The sequence below is a fragment of the Agelaius tricolor genome, unplaced genomic scaffold, assembly GCF_023055355.1.
Source record: "Agelaius tricolor isolate 1412-34295 unplaced genomic scaffold, bAgeTri1.0.p SCAF_7, whole genome shotgun sequence".
Classification (NCBI taxonomy): domain Eukaryota; kingdom Metazoa; phylum Chordata; class Aves; order Passeriformes; family Icteridae; genus Agelaius; species Agelaius tricolor.
In genome coordinates, this window is record NW_027269267.1 from 43737378 (window position 1) to 43753700 (window position 16323).

Consider the following 16323-nt stretch of genomic DNA (forward strand, 5'->3'; position numbering starts at 1 on the left):
GGGGTATCTGGCTGACTACATGAAGCTTCACTATAAAAAGAAAAAGTGAGAACTTTGCTATTAGACACATTACTCCTAAACTGTTAATGCCAGTATTTCAATCCCTGCTTTTGCAGCCCTCAAACTACAGTACATTACAGGCTCATATTCTCAAAAAGTGTCCATGATAGGACACATAAAATTCAAAGACCAGTCAAGGAGCAACAGCTGTTCTGCCAACAATGACTCAGTCTCAAGGTAGCTACAAAAGGGTGAACAACACAGGAAAACATAATAGTTTCCTTCATATGATTTTTACCTTACACTATCTTCAGTTTCCTTCCCAGAAAAAATCTACAAAACAGTGATTCACTATTTCATTTCAGAAGAAGTTAAAATCAATGCCAGACCTTTCAGCACCAAAATATTGTATAAAATACAGTCATATTTATTTTCTACTTTTACATTAATATTTTTGAAAGACATTATTCTTATACAATATACACAATTATTCCTTCTACAATTGATTTCCTTAAGTCTGTTATTTTGTATAATTATTTCCTAAGTAATCAGATGCAACATCTGAAGTCAGCTGACAGCTTACAAAGAAACATGACCCACGAGAAAGTGCTTAGAGAACAGAAGCTTTTACTGAGGGGATGGATTCAGATACTTTTAAGTGTTTAGGCTTACCAAAATAAAAACTAAAAGTGGAAGATCTTACTATCTACTTAACACTTTTTATCTATCTACAGATAGCAACTTTATCTGACCTACAGATGTTTGCTTTCCAGGCTAATCAGAGTTTGCTTCATTTCTGATGAACTGATTGATTGTACAAGAGTGGTGGTATAAACAAGTTATTCAATTATAAAATAAAAAAAAAAAAACAGAGGAAAAGGATATAATAAGATAGCTGTTATCACCTGTACCAAAAATGCACAAGATTAGAATGATGGTCTCTGATCAAGTGCATTGAAGTAGCACAAGCTAATTCTAGCCACAGTGTACAAACACCACTCAATTTCTTACCTGATTTTACATTTCAAAAGCTGCTCTTTACTTCTTTCATAAAATATGATTATGGAAATCAATATATTATAAAATTATTGCAACACAATTAATTTCAACAGCATATTGCACATATTTTTAAAATCCTTTTTCTTTTAAACATTTTTTTTTCACTCTGCTTACATAATTTCTTTAGTGTAGCAAAAAATTATGTGGGGGATACTGCCATACAAGTTAAAAACAAAACAAAATCTCAAACAACTAGCCAGCTTTCTTGTCCTGTTTCTTTTAATACCTTTATTACCAGCTCATCTTGTCAAAATGTGACTTTTAAGTAAACTTTCACAGTGATGGCTCTGTCTGGGGCACCACAGAGCTACAGAAAATTCTCATTAGCAATCATAAATTACAAAGCACTTTAAACACGTCCTTCTTTCTACCTTTCAAATGAAATTACATTTTCAAAGAAGTTTTGCCTCGTCCAGTTTTGACCTTACATTGACAAGTTCATGGGTTCTTCCAAACTGTATTGAAACTAATACAATACACAGAAATTACATGATGTTGGACTAAAATTTTGCTTCAAATAAAACTGTGGAGACAGCCAAGTAGATCATCTAAGTTCAACCTTTGTATGCAAAACAGTCATTGATGCACTTTCTTCACAAAAAGAAACACTCTTGGCAACTAAGATTTATCTTCTTCACTCAGTAGAAGTTACTTTGGTCTTCTAGTATCAATTATTCAGATTATGACAAAAGGTCAACTAAAAATATCCATTTATTGCAGCTTCTAGCATTGGAGGGAAATGCATGACAGACTCAAGATTGCCAGTGTAGTGCACAAAAAGAACTCTGAAATTTCTGCATTAGCTTCATGACATATTCCATACTGGTACACACACATATTTATTCCACAGAAACCATAACATTGCAAATATGACAGGTGCAACAAACAGTGGGTTAAAATAAAAGCTAGTCTCTTCAAAAAGCTAACAGGGAGCTTTTCACATCTGTGTTTCAACTGATGCTTTCACTTGCTGAAAAATTCAAGTCCTTTTACACTTGCCTACTGATAGTGATTTCTAAGTCTGCAATAAACTGCTCTCTACAAATGAGGCATGAAAGCAGAGATCTCTTGCTACATAAAAATAACTTCAACAAATACAGGCTGCAAATTTAATGCTTGTTTTATAACCACATACTGCATTTTTCAGCTTTACTAGTCTAAAAATAAGATTTATTTATCTGTAAATAGCAAAATCTTAATCTTGGGATTTTCAAGGCAAAAAAAAAGATCTTGAAATAAAATTTGATTCTGAACCCATTAGAAAAACACTTCTTGATGTTTCTGTTTTCTGAATGCCACCTACTCGTATCAATAGCTCATACTATCAGCTACTATGTTTTTGTTTTTAGAAAAACATGTAAAACTGATATCATTAAACCATTATCACCAAGAATAGAATCACAGAATGATCTGTGTTGGAAGGGAGCTTAAAGATAACATAGTTCCAAATTGCCCCACCAGGGACAAGGACACCTTCCACTAGGCCAGGCTGCTCAGAGCCCACTCCACCCCGGCCTTAAACACTTCCTCACATGGGGTGCTCACAGCTTCTCCACACAACATGTTCCAGTGCCTCACACCCTTCACAGGAAACCATTTCTTCCTATATCTAACACAAACCTACCCTCCTCCATTCTCCCTTGTCCTATCACTGCATCTCCTTGTAAGAAGACCCTCTCTGGCTTTCTTGCACAGCCCCTTTAGGCACAGTAAGGCTGCCATAAGGACTCCCTGGAGCCTTCTCTTCTCCAGACTGAACAATCCAAACTCACACAGCTTTTCCACATACAAGAGCAGCTCCATCCCTCTGATCATTTTGGTGTCTCTCCTCCAGACTCACTCCAACAGGTCCATGTCCTTCCTGTGCTGGGACCCTAACCCTAACCCCACCCAGAGCTGATGCAGCCCTGCAGATGGGCTTTCCCCAGAGCAGAGGGGCAGAGTCCCCTCCCTGTCCCTGCTGCCCACGCTGCTTTGGATGCAGCCCAGGACATGTTTGGTTTCTGGGCTGTGAGTGCCCATGGCTGGGTCATGCCCAGCCTCTCACCCACCAGCACCCCCAAGCCCCTCTCTGCAGGGCTGCTCTGCATCTGTTCATCCCCAGCCTGTGTTTGTGCTTGGGATTGCCCCAATCCAGGCACAGAACCTTATACACTGGGCCTTGTTGAAATTCATGATGTTTGCACCCACCCACCTCTCAAGGTCCTTCTGGGTGGCATCCCTTCCCTCCAGCATGTCAACCACACCACAGAGCTTGGTGTCACCAGCAAACTTGCTGAAGGCTAAGATCAATCAGCTCTGATTCAGGTCACTAGTAGCCACTGAAAAATCAAAACTAAACCAAATAATCTGTAATTACACTTAGAGAATAATATTAAGAGCAGAAGAGCTAAATAAGTCTTTCTGCAAAACAAATGTTTTCATTTTCTTGTTTATTTGGAAAAAAAAAACATACCCACAACAGCTTTTTGAAAGTAATATTTCACAGTTTTCACAGTTTTCTAGAATACAAGGATTATTGAGAAAATAGGCCAAACAAACCACATTGTACTTTAACTTACCAGCTTTCTCCACAGTATCAGGTTTTTTTCTCCACAAATAAGGTAGTTTACAACATGCTTTTTCCTTCAAATGTGTGTTTTAACAACAATCTCCCATGAACCCATGCAGACCAGCTAGCAGGAAGGCAACTATTTCCAGTTCTCTACCAAATGCATGCTCTGCTGCAATATAGTCCTGGCCACAGCCACAAGCCCTCCAGAGAAACACCATCCTCTAAAGACTGGTGAACCTTAAGATCAATAAACACTGAACTACTAAGCAATTGAGCTTATAAGGCATTTCAGTAAAATGCAGAAGTAGACAAATTTTCAGCTACTTTTTCCTTTTATGTATTCAAAACTAAGAGATCAAATCTGATTAGAATTTTTGACTGCACAGAACAGATGCACATAATTTTCTTTTCCTCACCATCCCATCACTTGGCAAGCATCAGCCATCCAACGCCCAGATCTAGCAGTACCCCCTTCATGATAACCAAGTGGGTTGGCATGTTGTTTGTTTCTGTTGTTTTTTGTTGTTTTTTTTTTTACAAGGCATCTCTGCAGAAAGTTTTCAACAATAGTTAATATGTCAGAAGGTCAAAGGTGTAAATCTGCACTAGAAGCAGGAAAGCTGACAGAAGTCCATTGCTGCCATTCCACAGCTGTGTGGAAATACCAAGTGTGTCTGTTAAACAGGGATTAGATACCATGGAAACCCAGAACCTCTGGAGGAAAACTTCAACTGAAAAAGAAATGAAAAGAAGCCAAAGATTTATACTGAATGTTGTTGGAAATAAGTTGCCAAAAGAATGGCTTTTCTACCACAGTGAACTTCCTTGTGCAAAAATTAACTAATCTGTAGCAAGTGAAAGTGCTTCACATGTATTCAAGCAACCCTTAAATTATCTTAGTACTCTTTTAGCTAGGGATCTTTAGGCTATTGAATTTTTCAAGGTTTTTTAAAAGAGTCTCATAAATCTGATTTAAAAAAACAACAAACCAAATAAAACAATGGTGATCAGGACTTTGTGAAGGAAAAGAAAATAAAAATATTATAATGTATGTGTAGATAGAGCTACACAGACGTGTCTCTCTGTCCATCCCAACAACCACCTCACTTTTAACATTTTATATGTATTATAATTCAGATTTAACCAATTAATTACACATTTAGAAGCACGACATACAAAGCTGCATTCATTCCCTATGGCTTTTATTGAGATGTATTCCTTCTAATCCCTCCCATTAACAGTAAAAGTAGAGGCATTGGTGAATATGAGAACATATCTGGTGTGAATGAGTGAACTCTTCTGGAAAAGTAAATGTTCTAAGACTAATGATGCTAAAAGTATGGTCTTATTCTTCAAAGTATATCCATTTCTATCCCCTTTTCTTGAAGGTTTCTTGTCTACTAAAGAATAATGCCACAATAATTTTGAATACTGGAATTTTGGTATGATCCCAACAGATACATGCTTCATATTCATTGTAAAATTATAAACTGGGCATTGTTTCCTAGAGTTCTTCGTATTCCATAGTTATAGGAATTAACAGAGAAACATGCCAACAAAAAGCTGATATGACTAAATACTAATAAAAACAATGTCTGGGACCAACATTTTCAAATCTTCACACATGATATTAAAAAATTCTAGGAAAAAGAAGTTGTTAAAAGCTTACTCTAAAGCTTGTACAGAATGAGGTATTGCAACTCTGACCTACTTCAGAATGTAGAAGCTACTAAAAACATTACCACCTATCATGTAGCCTTCTGTTTGTCAAATAGTAACTTGAGAATAGCTTGAGGAACTGGTTTAATCTATAAACAAAGTATAAAATGAGGTTTTCCTCCTTGAACACTTTCTAGATAGAAGAAACTCAGTAACAAAACAGAAGCGTGCTACCGAGACCAGAGGTCAGTCTAAGGGCGTGTTCTGTCTCCAACACAATCATCAGTACACCAGCCTTAATCACTTCTCTGGCAACCATTTTCCTCAGATTCCCCAGTATGCACAGCAGCTCCATTACAGCTGGTGAAGTGTACATCTCTGCCTATTCCACTTGCATCTCTTACAGATTTGATGCATGGGAGTTTGTTTTCTTGAATCTGCTGGTACAATCTGCCTGTATAATCTTGTGTATCAAAAAACTGCATATGTTTGCTTCTCCTGTGTACTTTCTTTTCTAAATCAAACATCAGTGAACACTCTACAATTTTAATATTGCACAATTTGGTGAAATAGCTCCACAACTGCTTTTACCCACTGCCTTGGTGACTCTGCAGGTGTTAGTGACTTCAATTCCCGTCACTTATTTCAGAGCACTTTCAAGAAGTCAACTTCCCCTTCCTTTCTGTAGCTCCCCTTGTGAGCAACCAAAACTGTGGACAGTACCCAACACAAGGGCAGGTCTTGTGTCTCAAATAATACTTCCTGTTCATTCTCCCTGTACTCCCTAATGATGGACAGTGCTGCATCAGGATTTGCTGGCAGCTGCCACTAACCAACAGCTTCAGCAAACCACCAGTCACAGGTCATGTCTTGACTCAGCAGCAGCTTTATAGAATCAGAACAGAAAGTAGATCCTGGTCACTCTTAAATCACATAGAACACACACAACATGAAAACTGTTGAAAGTAGAGGGAACAGCCTGTAAAATCAGGAAACATCACCAAGAGCAGACTCAATATTCAACAATTAGTTCAATTTCCATTTTAGCTTCCATTCATTTGGGCTGCAAAATTCAATGTTGATTGAAAATGCTGAATATTACTCTAAATGTTATACATATTTCAGTTAAAGTACAATGAGAGAGCTTAAGAACAAAAATGTCTTAAAGACAATGCAGGAGGATGCTAACATGATACATTTATTTTAAGAGGGAATAACAAAGATGAAGAAGACTCTCTTCCTGGAAATGTATTATGGAAACTGAACTGCAGAAGCAGCATACAGTTTCACCTCAAGCCTCTGATTTGAAAGAAGTAGGGAAAAAAGGACTCAAGTGTCTGTCTCCTGTACCATGCATAAGTGTTGTTGAAAATTTTTCAGAAAAAATATGAAGAACTTAAAAAGTCTCAAGATTACTGACAAACCAGGAATATTATGTATTACATATTAGCATGTGTACTTAAATAAAGCCAGCCTAGCAAAAGAGTTTCCTACTCAACAATATGGCTCAGTAGCCCAACATGAAATCATTAATTAAAAAAAATATAAATCACAGGACACTATTAATCAATAAGAGCAAACTCTATTCTTATTAGCAGGTCAGTCATGCTTGACTTTTTTCAGTATAACCCATTTTCTTAGTAACAGAAATGGAGTAGTTGAGCTCCTCAACTTACAGAGATAATACAGACAAATTTCGACAGCTTAAAAAAACACACATACACAACACCAGCTGAACACACTTACTGTGAATTTCACGAACAGGCTCTTGTGAAAATATTGTCATTTTGATTTGCAACTCACACAACACTTATAAACACTCAGGGTCGTTCCTTTAAAAAAAAAGCATGTTTAGGTCTCAACAGGTAGTTGGGAATTTTTTCAACACTACGGTTAAAGAGTACTGACTGAGCATTTCAAAGCAATCCAGCAAAATATGCGGCACAAAGGACCATTCTCTGGACCTCTCAATTGCCAGCGAGATAATGCACACACCTGAAAGCAGGCACTTTCCAGCAGGTTGGTTGATTATAAGGCAGCTAAACAAAACAAAGCACACAAGAGGCACACAAGAAAGGAACATAATCCACACTGTTCAACATCAGCTGTGGCCCAGCACTGCAGGGATTTAGTGGCCAGCTCCTTTATTTGAATTATGCACTCATTCTAGAATTTGGAACAGATTTCAAGGAGCAAACAGCTTGTGCAAGTCTTTTTTCCTAACCATGTATTCCATGTATTTGATGCAAGTCAATTTTATGACCACAACTCTGGAGATTCAATTAAGAGCCTTAAAGCTTCAGTACATTCCTTGAAAAATACCTTAAGGACTGCTTCTGGTAAATTTCAAGATACAATAATTGATTCCTAAGTACCACAATCAAAATGGACAATTGGCCTCAGTATCAGCCAAGACCCCAAACCCAATTGTTTCATGTTTTACCAAAGGCATCACTTATTCCTCAGAGATGACAAGTGTTAATTAAACTAACCATTGCCAAAGCAATGTTTGTCCACCAGCTTGCACCACTTCAAAAGAACCCTAAACTTCTTTCCTGCAGGAAAGAAAGAACTGCTACTATATAGTACCCTCTTTTCAATAACCTCTCTTCAAGGCCCTTTCCTACATTATCTTTTCAGATTAATCAGGGAAAAGCAAAAGCATGTTCAATAGCTGAATCTACATATACATCTTTATCAAGGACATGACTCTGACCTCCCCTACAAGAACAATCAGTGAACATTTATAGGATTACTTTCAACAGGTAAATATTGCTCAAAGCTAAAATGGACAAACCATGTTTGTGAATATGTTAAGTTACCCTGCAATAGTGGGAAGACCAACTTTTTCTTCATTTTTTTACAAGAAATGCACATTTTATAAGTAAGAAGGTGCTGCCAAGCACCTAGTAACTAAAGAAAAATAAAGATGGGTTTACAAAGAAAAATAAAGCAATATACAGCTTATTGCAGATATTATTTCGTCTACATCACTCAAAGTTCAGAGGACTTTTTAAAAATTGTTCTGTGCATTCCAAACACAGCTGGAGGCACAACCATGGATGAGGTTGGGGGCATGACTCAATATCTAATGTTTTGGCTATGAAGTGGTTGAGGAGTAAGTTAAACTATCTCAGTTTTAGGCTAATCGTAGCCTACGATAATGGAAACAATACCTAAGTATTGTAAGTGGAATAAAGAGTTACACGTTAAGATGGAAACTTATTTTTCACTTTCACTGCAAATCAGACATTCTCTGCGTGCGGGCTGTGCCTGACAAGACTTAAGCACAAACCAGAAAAAGTTAGTCATTCTCATTAAAAAACACAGCTGCTGAAGGGGGTGCCCAATTTACTAAAATCAGCTACTTGTGACAGCACTTGCCCAGGAAGTGGGAGACCCAAGCCTGAGGCAGATCAAACCCACAGCCTTGGCTCTGCAGTAGTTCAGTTTCAGTAGGAAAAGTTGGCAGTGCTTCTCCGACTTTATAAGTTGCCAATTTTTTTCATTCTTTTTTACTCAATCTCTTAGGATTGCTTTTCTTCATTTGAAAATGGCTTCCCTGATTTGAGTGTACTGGTATATGTTCATTCCCGTTTTCAAAATAGCTAGATATCTAGAGGGAGATTTGAGGCTATGAAACTTCAGAAAACACTGGAATCTATGACTAAGTTGAACACTGAGGTCTCACAAAGTTAAGTATGACAACATTACCGGTTGCCACATCTTCCTTGTTTTGTCCACACTGTCACAGGGAAGAAAATTTCAAAATATGCCTGTAATTAGCCATTTGTCAAAAATAACTCATTTTCCCCATCTAGAAGACTACTACTAACATTTTGTATTAATGCAGTGCTTGACTTCTGAGGTTATGCTGATGTGGTCCCTACTACATTTTTCAGATACAAACGAGCTGAGAGAAGGCTTACAGCTTCTCCTTTTTCAAGTACCACAGAAAGAACATCAAGTTTGGCCATAACACAGCTGACTCCTGCTCAGAACCTTGCTATTTGAAGTAATTTTATTCATGTTACTGAACTTTACTAATATGATTAGAAAACTTACTAGATGTGACACACACGCCACAGCCTTCTTACATTATGTGACTTCATACCACTGCACAAATCAGGTAACTCCTTTTTCAGGCTTCATGCATCTTTCAAGAACCTAAAAATCCCCCTGTTTCACAAGATGGGCTCAGCCACACCAAGATCACGCTGCCACTAGAAAGGTCAGTCCTGCTCCCAGCCTCTCCTCCTGCGCTACCTTTGCACAGATCCAACCTTAGATTCTGGCCTACCAAGACCTTTGGTGAAAAACCTGAGTGGAGCAACCCGGGCAACACTTTGAGTGGAGCAACACTTTGCTGCTTTTACTTTTTTTTTTTTTTTTTTTTTTGCTCAGTATGGTAAAGCTTATGAAACTAAGCCAATTTGTGTGCAAAATTGCTTAGGTCATTCTATGCCCACATCAAAATGAAAGGCCACTGCCCACATAAAAACCCAGAAAGTTATTGTAACCACTGATATTCCTGGGTACCAGTGAGCCAGGGTTTCCTCCTATGAATCAGCTGCAGTGCAGGGTGTTATGTCTGTGGCCCTCCAAGAGATTAAAAAATCAGATAGTAACAGCAAAACACAGCTAAACAGACCTGCTTTAAATGTATACAAAAAATATTGTATTTGTCCAGTACCTCAGCACCTTTACTTAGAAGCCACATATCGAGAGACTTGAAATTTATTTCCTTGTCCATATAAAATGAGAAAGTACTAATAAATTTAAATAAAAAGTGAAAAAAAAAGTAAAATGTAGTCCTTTAAGTATTAACTGCATCCCTACTGTATCTGTGAATGTTTCAACAGTTATAATCTTTCTTGTTTGTAGCAGGAATCTTCTGTAAAAATAGCAAAAGATGTTTACAAAAATATTAAAGCTATTCATTCAAGAGAGAAACTACTGTTTAATAGACAAATTTCTAACAAGTAAGTGCTACAAAAATAAATCTAAAAATTTAAATGGCTAATATTACAGCCCAAAAAATAACTAAGATGCAAGGACAGATCATTGTCTGAAGGCACCATTTACCTAATTTCAGGAGAGTCTCATTTGCTTTTTAAACCATTAAAAGTCTAATCTGGGTGTTTCATGTGCAAAAAGTCAGTGCAATGAAAAATTGTATCTTCTTATGATTGAGGCTCCTACCTCTAAAAATATCTGTGCAACTATTACAAGTAAGCAACTGTAACACTTATCAGTTAATGCATCTTTCCTCAGTACTTTTCAGTATTGTAAACTTAGTGCTCCAGATGTAGAATTTTATCTTTCCATTATGACATCACCCCATATCTGTGGAAAGCAGCAGAATTTCCCGAAGCTAGCTTGAGCTGTTCAGTTACACCAATTACATAAGAGTTTTTCTAAGACAATAAATACTGTAGAAAATACAGTAGATATATAGATATAAGTTAGCAGTCTTACATCAAAGCCATAGAATTTGGGAGTTTATTTGCTAATCACTATTAGGCTCAGTCCCTGGAAGAGAAAGAAGGAAGAGATTTTTTTTTGTTCATATTTCCTGCATAGGTTGACTTTCATGAGAGTTACAAAGACGACTTTGATCAAGGTTTTTAACTAAGTAACATTGGGAGAGTAAAGAGTCAGCGACAATAGAGGTAACAGATACAGAAAACAAAGCCTTATCTTAGTTTGTTTTTTGCTATAGTGTTTACAGAACAAATTTTCATCTCTTAGCCCCATTTCTATAAGCACACACAACTTATACAAGACTAAGATCCCTTTTAAAAAGCCACAATTTCTTTATCCCTGCATAGTGCCATACAACAGCAGGCTGCCATCAGAGTCTTGCCTCAACCATCACTTACAAATCCCACCAAAACCAAGTGCCACAGAGGCATGGCAAGTTCAGCAACAGCTGAAGTGACATTGTGGAGAGCTGCCTTTGGCCCCACCCAAATCGGTTTGCTACCTTCCCATTTTAGCACTTACCTGTTTAGCTCTGACCAAACCCTAACTCAAAGACTCAAGACTACCTGACCCCAAACTTTAATCAAGAAAGACTGGTTATTATAATTCATGAGCAGTACAGCTTGTAAGTCCTGCAGCCTTCAATACAATTTCTGTGCCTAAATCACTCACATGCACACAAAGTCTTCCCTCATGACTCAGTTATCTGGAAAGCCACATTTCTAAGTAAAAAAAGCAAGCTTGAGCTTTAAAGCCTAGCTGCTCTCTCAGTTTTACGTGCTGCAGAAAACAGCTGCATTTCCTCCTCTTTGTTCCAGTACAGATTCACAAAGCAGCATTCCAATCACTTTTTCTGCAAACAGGCTGGACTAGAAGCAGACATTTCAGACAAGATGGTAATGCTATTAAGGTCAGATGACAAAGAATTAGAAGGTAAAAACAATCAGGAGAATGATTACTGAAGAATTTTTATTATATTTTTCCTAAACTTGATGCCTTATCCAACAAAGAGCAGAATCGGGAAAGAAATAGAAAAAATACAACAATAAGTAAATGATACAGCTGTAACTGACTTTTACCTGCAAGGAATGTCAAATGTAAAATTTAAGATACATTCACCAACAGGAATGCAGTCATTCAAGTGACTAAGGAAAAGAAAAAAGGAAGTAAAGCAAGACAACAAAGGTTGGCTAATTTACTTCTAATGTCATACTCCTGCAGGGAAGCATGACAAATTCTTACCCATCAATTATTTGTCTTTTTGCCCTACGAAGAGAGACAAAACAGGAGGGCCAGTAAGCAATACAAATCACACATGCCCGCGGCAGAGAGTTACGTAATGCTGACGTACTGCCTGCTCTTTGCTCACAACACTTTGCTGCAATTCCAAGTACCAGCTTTTAACAGCTGCCCGGTTTGAACACTGCTTTGTAAATAAAATGCAGACACACAAAGAAGAACAAGATACAGAATGAAGCTTTGGAGCTATTTCCAACAGAGATAAAAATAAGAAAAGCGGAGGGTTAGCTTTATGATGAGACATTTTCTGTTTCATAAGAAAATGTCATAGAACTGGCTTTTTGTGCTAAAACTCAAAACTAAACTGCCTGCCAATCTAAAGCCTTTTAATTTAACTAACTTGAAGAAACCACAAATAAGAAGAGAAAGATAGCTCCTTCAACTTCACTGAAGTGCTACTACCAGGAAACACAAAGCAGTAACTTTTTGATAATAAAACACACCTAGAAATCTTTCTATTTAGAAAAGAACTTGCCCTGAATAGACTCGAACTGATTAGCTAGAAGTAAAGACAGAATAGGTACAAGCAGGGTCAAAAAGTATTTATTACCAATCATGGGAGAAATAAAAAAAACCCAAAACAAATAAAAAAATAGTGTACACAGCAGAACTGGCAAGATCCCACAAAACTCAATTCATAAAACATTTATAAAATGTGGTATTAGCCATATTAAGTCATCTTTTTTTCCTACATTTTGTCTTTAAAAACTAGGACAGAACCATAAAATCTGCAATAATCTATTGCTCAGTACCTATCATAGCCATTATGTAAGCAAATACATCACAACACTTGAGATCACATGCTTGAATAATCAGCTGCTAATTAAGTATATCTGCAATTGCCTTGGTCCTTCCTTTCTCTGACCCAAAACAGTAAGTAAACAACATTACAAAAATCTCAGTCTTCAGCAGTCAGATATAACAAAGAAACCAAAACAATATGCTCCTTCCTATGGGGCAGTAATCAGTAAGGCTGTATTTTAAACTCCAGAGCACAGCAGACTGATTTATAACAAATGACTACACAATTTAATGTACACAGCAAACTGAGGAAGCCAACTCATGCAGACAAACATTAAGCTAAGCCCTTTTGGAAGGCCACACCAAATAGTTTTTACCCAAAGCTGGGCATCAGCACCATCACTGGAAGTTCCTAACAAGCATAAGAAAAAATATTACAGAGACAAATTATTTCTTCATGTGTTGGGTTTTTCTTTTACTCCTTTGAGTAACTAAATTAAAGTTTCCCTTCTACCTGTCTGACCTCTAATAACATATGCTCTTTCAAGGCCTCTTAAAACATGCCCAGGTTACCTCAGGCCTCGAGGAAGATAGTGTTTGTAGGCTCTTAAGAAAATGCTCTGCCAGCATTTTTCTTCTCTGTTGCAGAGAAGGAGGAATGACTTTAGGACTTCTACTGATTTCAAGTTATGGAAGCACAGTGCCAGAAAAAAAGCAGCTGGTGACCAACTACCGCCCTAAAGGAATACGTCACAGGGTGTGTGGTGAGTTCATCACCTCTATGACAATCCCTGTATCTAAGTGCCCAAAAGCATACAGAAATTTACAGTGCTGTAAGACTATCAAAATAAATATTCCAAATATAATAAGTGTTTCCTATTATTTTTTCTTAAATCATAACCTAGGAACAATCTGAATATAAATACCACTATTTACATATGGACAGACATAAGTGTGATTACTTCTGTGGACATTCTTTTCACTACTCAAGCTGTAAAACACAAACACTAAGATAAATAATTTAGGATTTAGCTAGAAGACTGCAGTAGAAATTTGAATCACAGAGAGTAACAAAGATTTCAGACTTCTTTATCTTTATATTCATAGCAAAGCTATTAAGTACAAGGAGTTTAAGGATAAAATTTAAACTTTTGAGGAGACTGACTGCACCTAAGTCATTTTTACACCAAATAATCACGAAAGTTTACATATTTTGAGTATAATTGACCTTAAGCTCATGACTGCAAGATTTATGTAAGTGACATTAAACTGATGACTGCGAGAAACAAACAAGACAATCAATTCGGGCAGGACAAAAATCTTTGTATTCTAAATTATTACTTCCATGATTAAGTTCAGGAGCAAAAGAAAAATTGGTCTCAGTGACCCACAAAGCTGCAGACCGTTCTTGAGAAGAGCCTGTTCGTGCATGAGCATACACACAGACACAAACACACACAAACACACTGAAGGTCAGTCTTCTCCCTGCATTTCACACTTCCCTCCCTCCCTCTAATCTTCACACAGGCCTTGCACTCCATCCCTGTGCCAGACATCTACGGGCTTTTTGAAATCTCAAGGTTTCAGCTGTTCGCTCCGTGGCACGTACTGAGCCGAGACAAGGACCCCTGCCCCTTCCTCTCCCGGCCGCTCCGCACCGGCGCGCCCCGCTCTCCTCCCCGGCCGCGCTCTCCCGGGAGCCGCCATCCGCTCCCGGCCGGGGGAGGCGCCCAGGAAGATCCACCGAGCCCGGGCCGGGACCGGCGGCCGCGGAGCCGGCGGGAGGGGAGAGGGAGGCCGGCAAAGGCGGCTTCCCGAGCAGGCCGGGCAGCCGCCCCCTCCGAGGCCGGGGCTGCCGGGGGGGCGAGGGAGGCAGCCCCCGCCGCCCGAGCAAGGCCCGGCTGTCAGAGCCTCTCCGTGGGACGGCCCGCGCTTGGCCCCGGCCCCGATCCTGGTCCCTGCCAGACCCTCGCCCATAGGACCCGAGAAGCGGGGGCGGGGGAAGGGCGCCCCGGTCGCACCGTGCCCGCCGCGCCGGTCCGAGGGGCGGGGGAAGGCGAGCGGGGCCTCGCCAGGGACTCCGCACTCACCACTTGGTAGCGGCTGACGGGCTGGTGGTGATCCATCCTGGCCGCCCGCCGACACGCACGGGCGCGGCCGCAGCTCCTCCGACCTGGCGCCGCGTAGCTCGGTCGGTCGGTCGGTCCTTCCCTTCTTCCTTCCTTCCTTCCCCCGCCCGTTCGCCCGGCGCCGCCGCCGCCCGGCCCGGCCCTGCCCCGCTGCGGCCGCCCCCCGCCCGCCCCCGCGGCGGCGGAGCGGCCCAGGCCCCGCCCCGCCGGGAGCCGCGCTGGCTCGGCCCGGGGGGCTGGCTCGGCCCGGGGGGCTGGCTCGGCCCGGGGGGCTGGCTCGGCCCGGGGGGCTGGCTCGGCCCGGGGGGCTGGCTCGGCCCGGGGGGCTGGCTCGGCCCGGGGGGCTGGCTCGGCCCGGGGGGCTGGCTCGGCCCGGGGGGCTGGCTCGGCCCGGGGGGCTGGCTCGGCCCGGGGCTGGGCGTGCGCGCCCTTCGCCCTCCGCCGCTGCCCAGGCCGCGCTCAGCTCGGGCGCTTCTACCGCGGCTGCCGGGAGCGGGTGTTCGTCGATCACCGCTCTTCGTTCGGCAGCAGTGTTCTGTGAGGCTGTTACATCCCAAGCCCAGGCCTTGCCTGGATATTTATCGCTCTTGATCACCGCAGGGCAAGAAGAAGTACAATATGGCACAGAAGACATACTGGGGACCCGGAGAGCGATTTTGAATTGGCATCTACCTAAAGTGATTAAGAATGCTGAGCCCGTTTGCCTGCTGTTCTTGTGAAGGCAAAGCACCGTTCTGTGGCAAGGAAATGTGATTTTCCTCTTCTCTCTTCTTCCTCAAACTAAATATTCAGATGTTTATGACCTCCTGGAGTAAAACCAGTTAAAAACGCCCACACCCATAAAGGTGTATGGGATGAGACTGGCTCATTTCTAGGTTCCCGAACTGCCAGATGTGTAGCTGTGGCACTCAACAACTTCAAATAGCCGGAGATTCATCTCTTGGCTGCAGCGGAGAGGAGCGTTCGCGAGTGCTGCTCTGTAGCCGATCTGCAAGGCAAATGCCCTCGCAATGCTGGCTTCTGGCTTCGCTAATGGCCGGCACGCAGAACCTCATCCTGCAGCTCAGGTCATCATCACCTTTCCGCAGCTGCCTGCTGACCTGAGCAGCAGGGTGAGGGTTCCTGTGCAGGCAGCCATCCCTGCCGAGCGGGGTGAAGCGCCACTACGTGCCTGTGGGAGGGCAGGGAAGTGGAGCGAGCTCCATTGTTGGAGTTATGTTTCTAGATGGGGGTGGGAGTGAAGATAGGCAGGATTATAAGGGAGGAGGAGGTGGAGGCGTGAGACGTTGTGTGTGTGCCTGGGACCTTGCTTGCAGCCCATACCGGGCTAATGCAGCAGTTACTAAAGCTATCCAAATGAAAAGAAAAACGTGTTTGGAAAGTTCAGGCCTATTCTGT

General features: G+C 40.9%; 1 protein-coding gene across 2 annotated transcripts in view; it reads right to left on the reverse strand.

Moving 5' to 3' along the window:
• NDFIP2 (Nedd4 family interacting protein 2) overlaps positions 1-15382 on the reverse strand; it is a 45675-nt gene extending 30293 nt beyond the window's left edge. The window contains exon 1 of one of the 2 annotated variants that reach the window (XM_071431008.1): positions 14887-15382. In XM_071431008.1, the coding sequence (XP_071287109.1) occupies positions 14887-14922 (36 nt within the window). In that variant the 5' untranslated portion in view covers positions 14923-15382. The remainder of the gene's footprint in view (positions 1-14886) is intronic. The other variant, XM_071431007.1, reaches the window with a different exon arrangement.
• Positions 15383-16323: the final 941 nt, after the last annotated feature.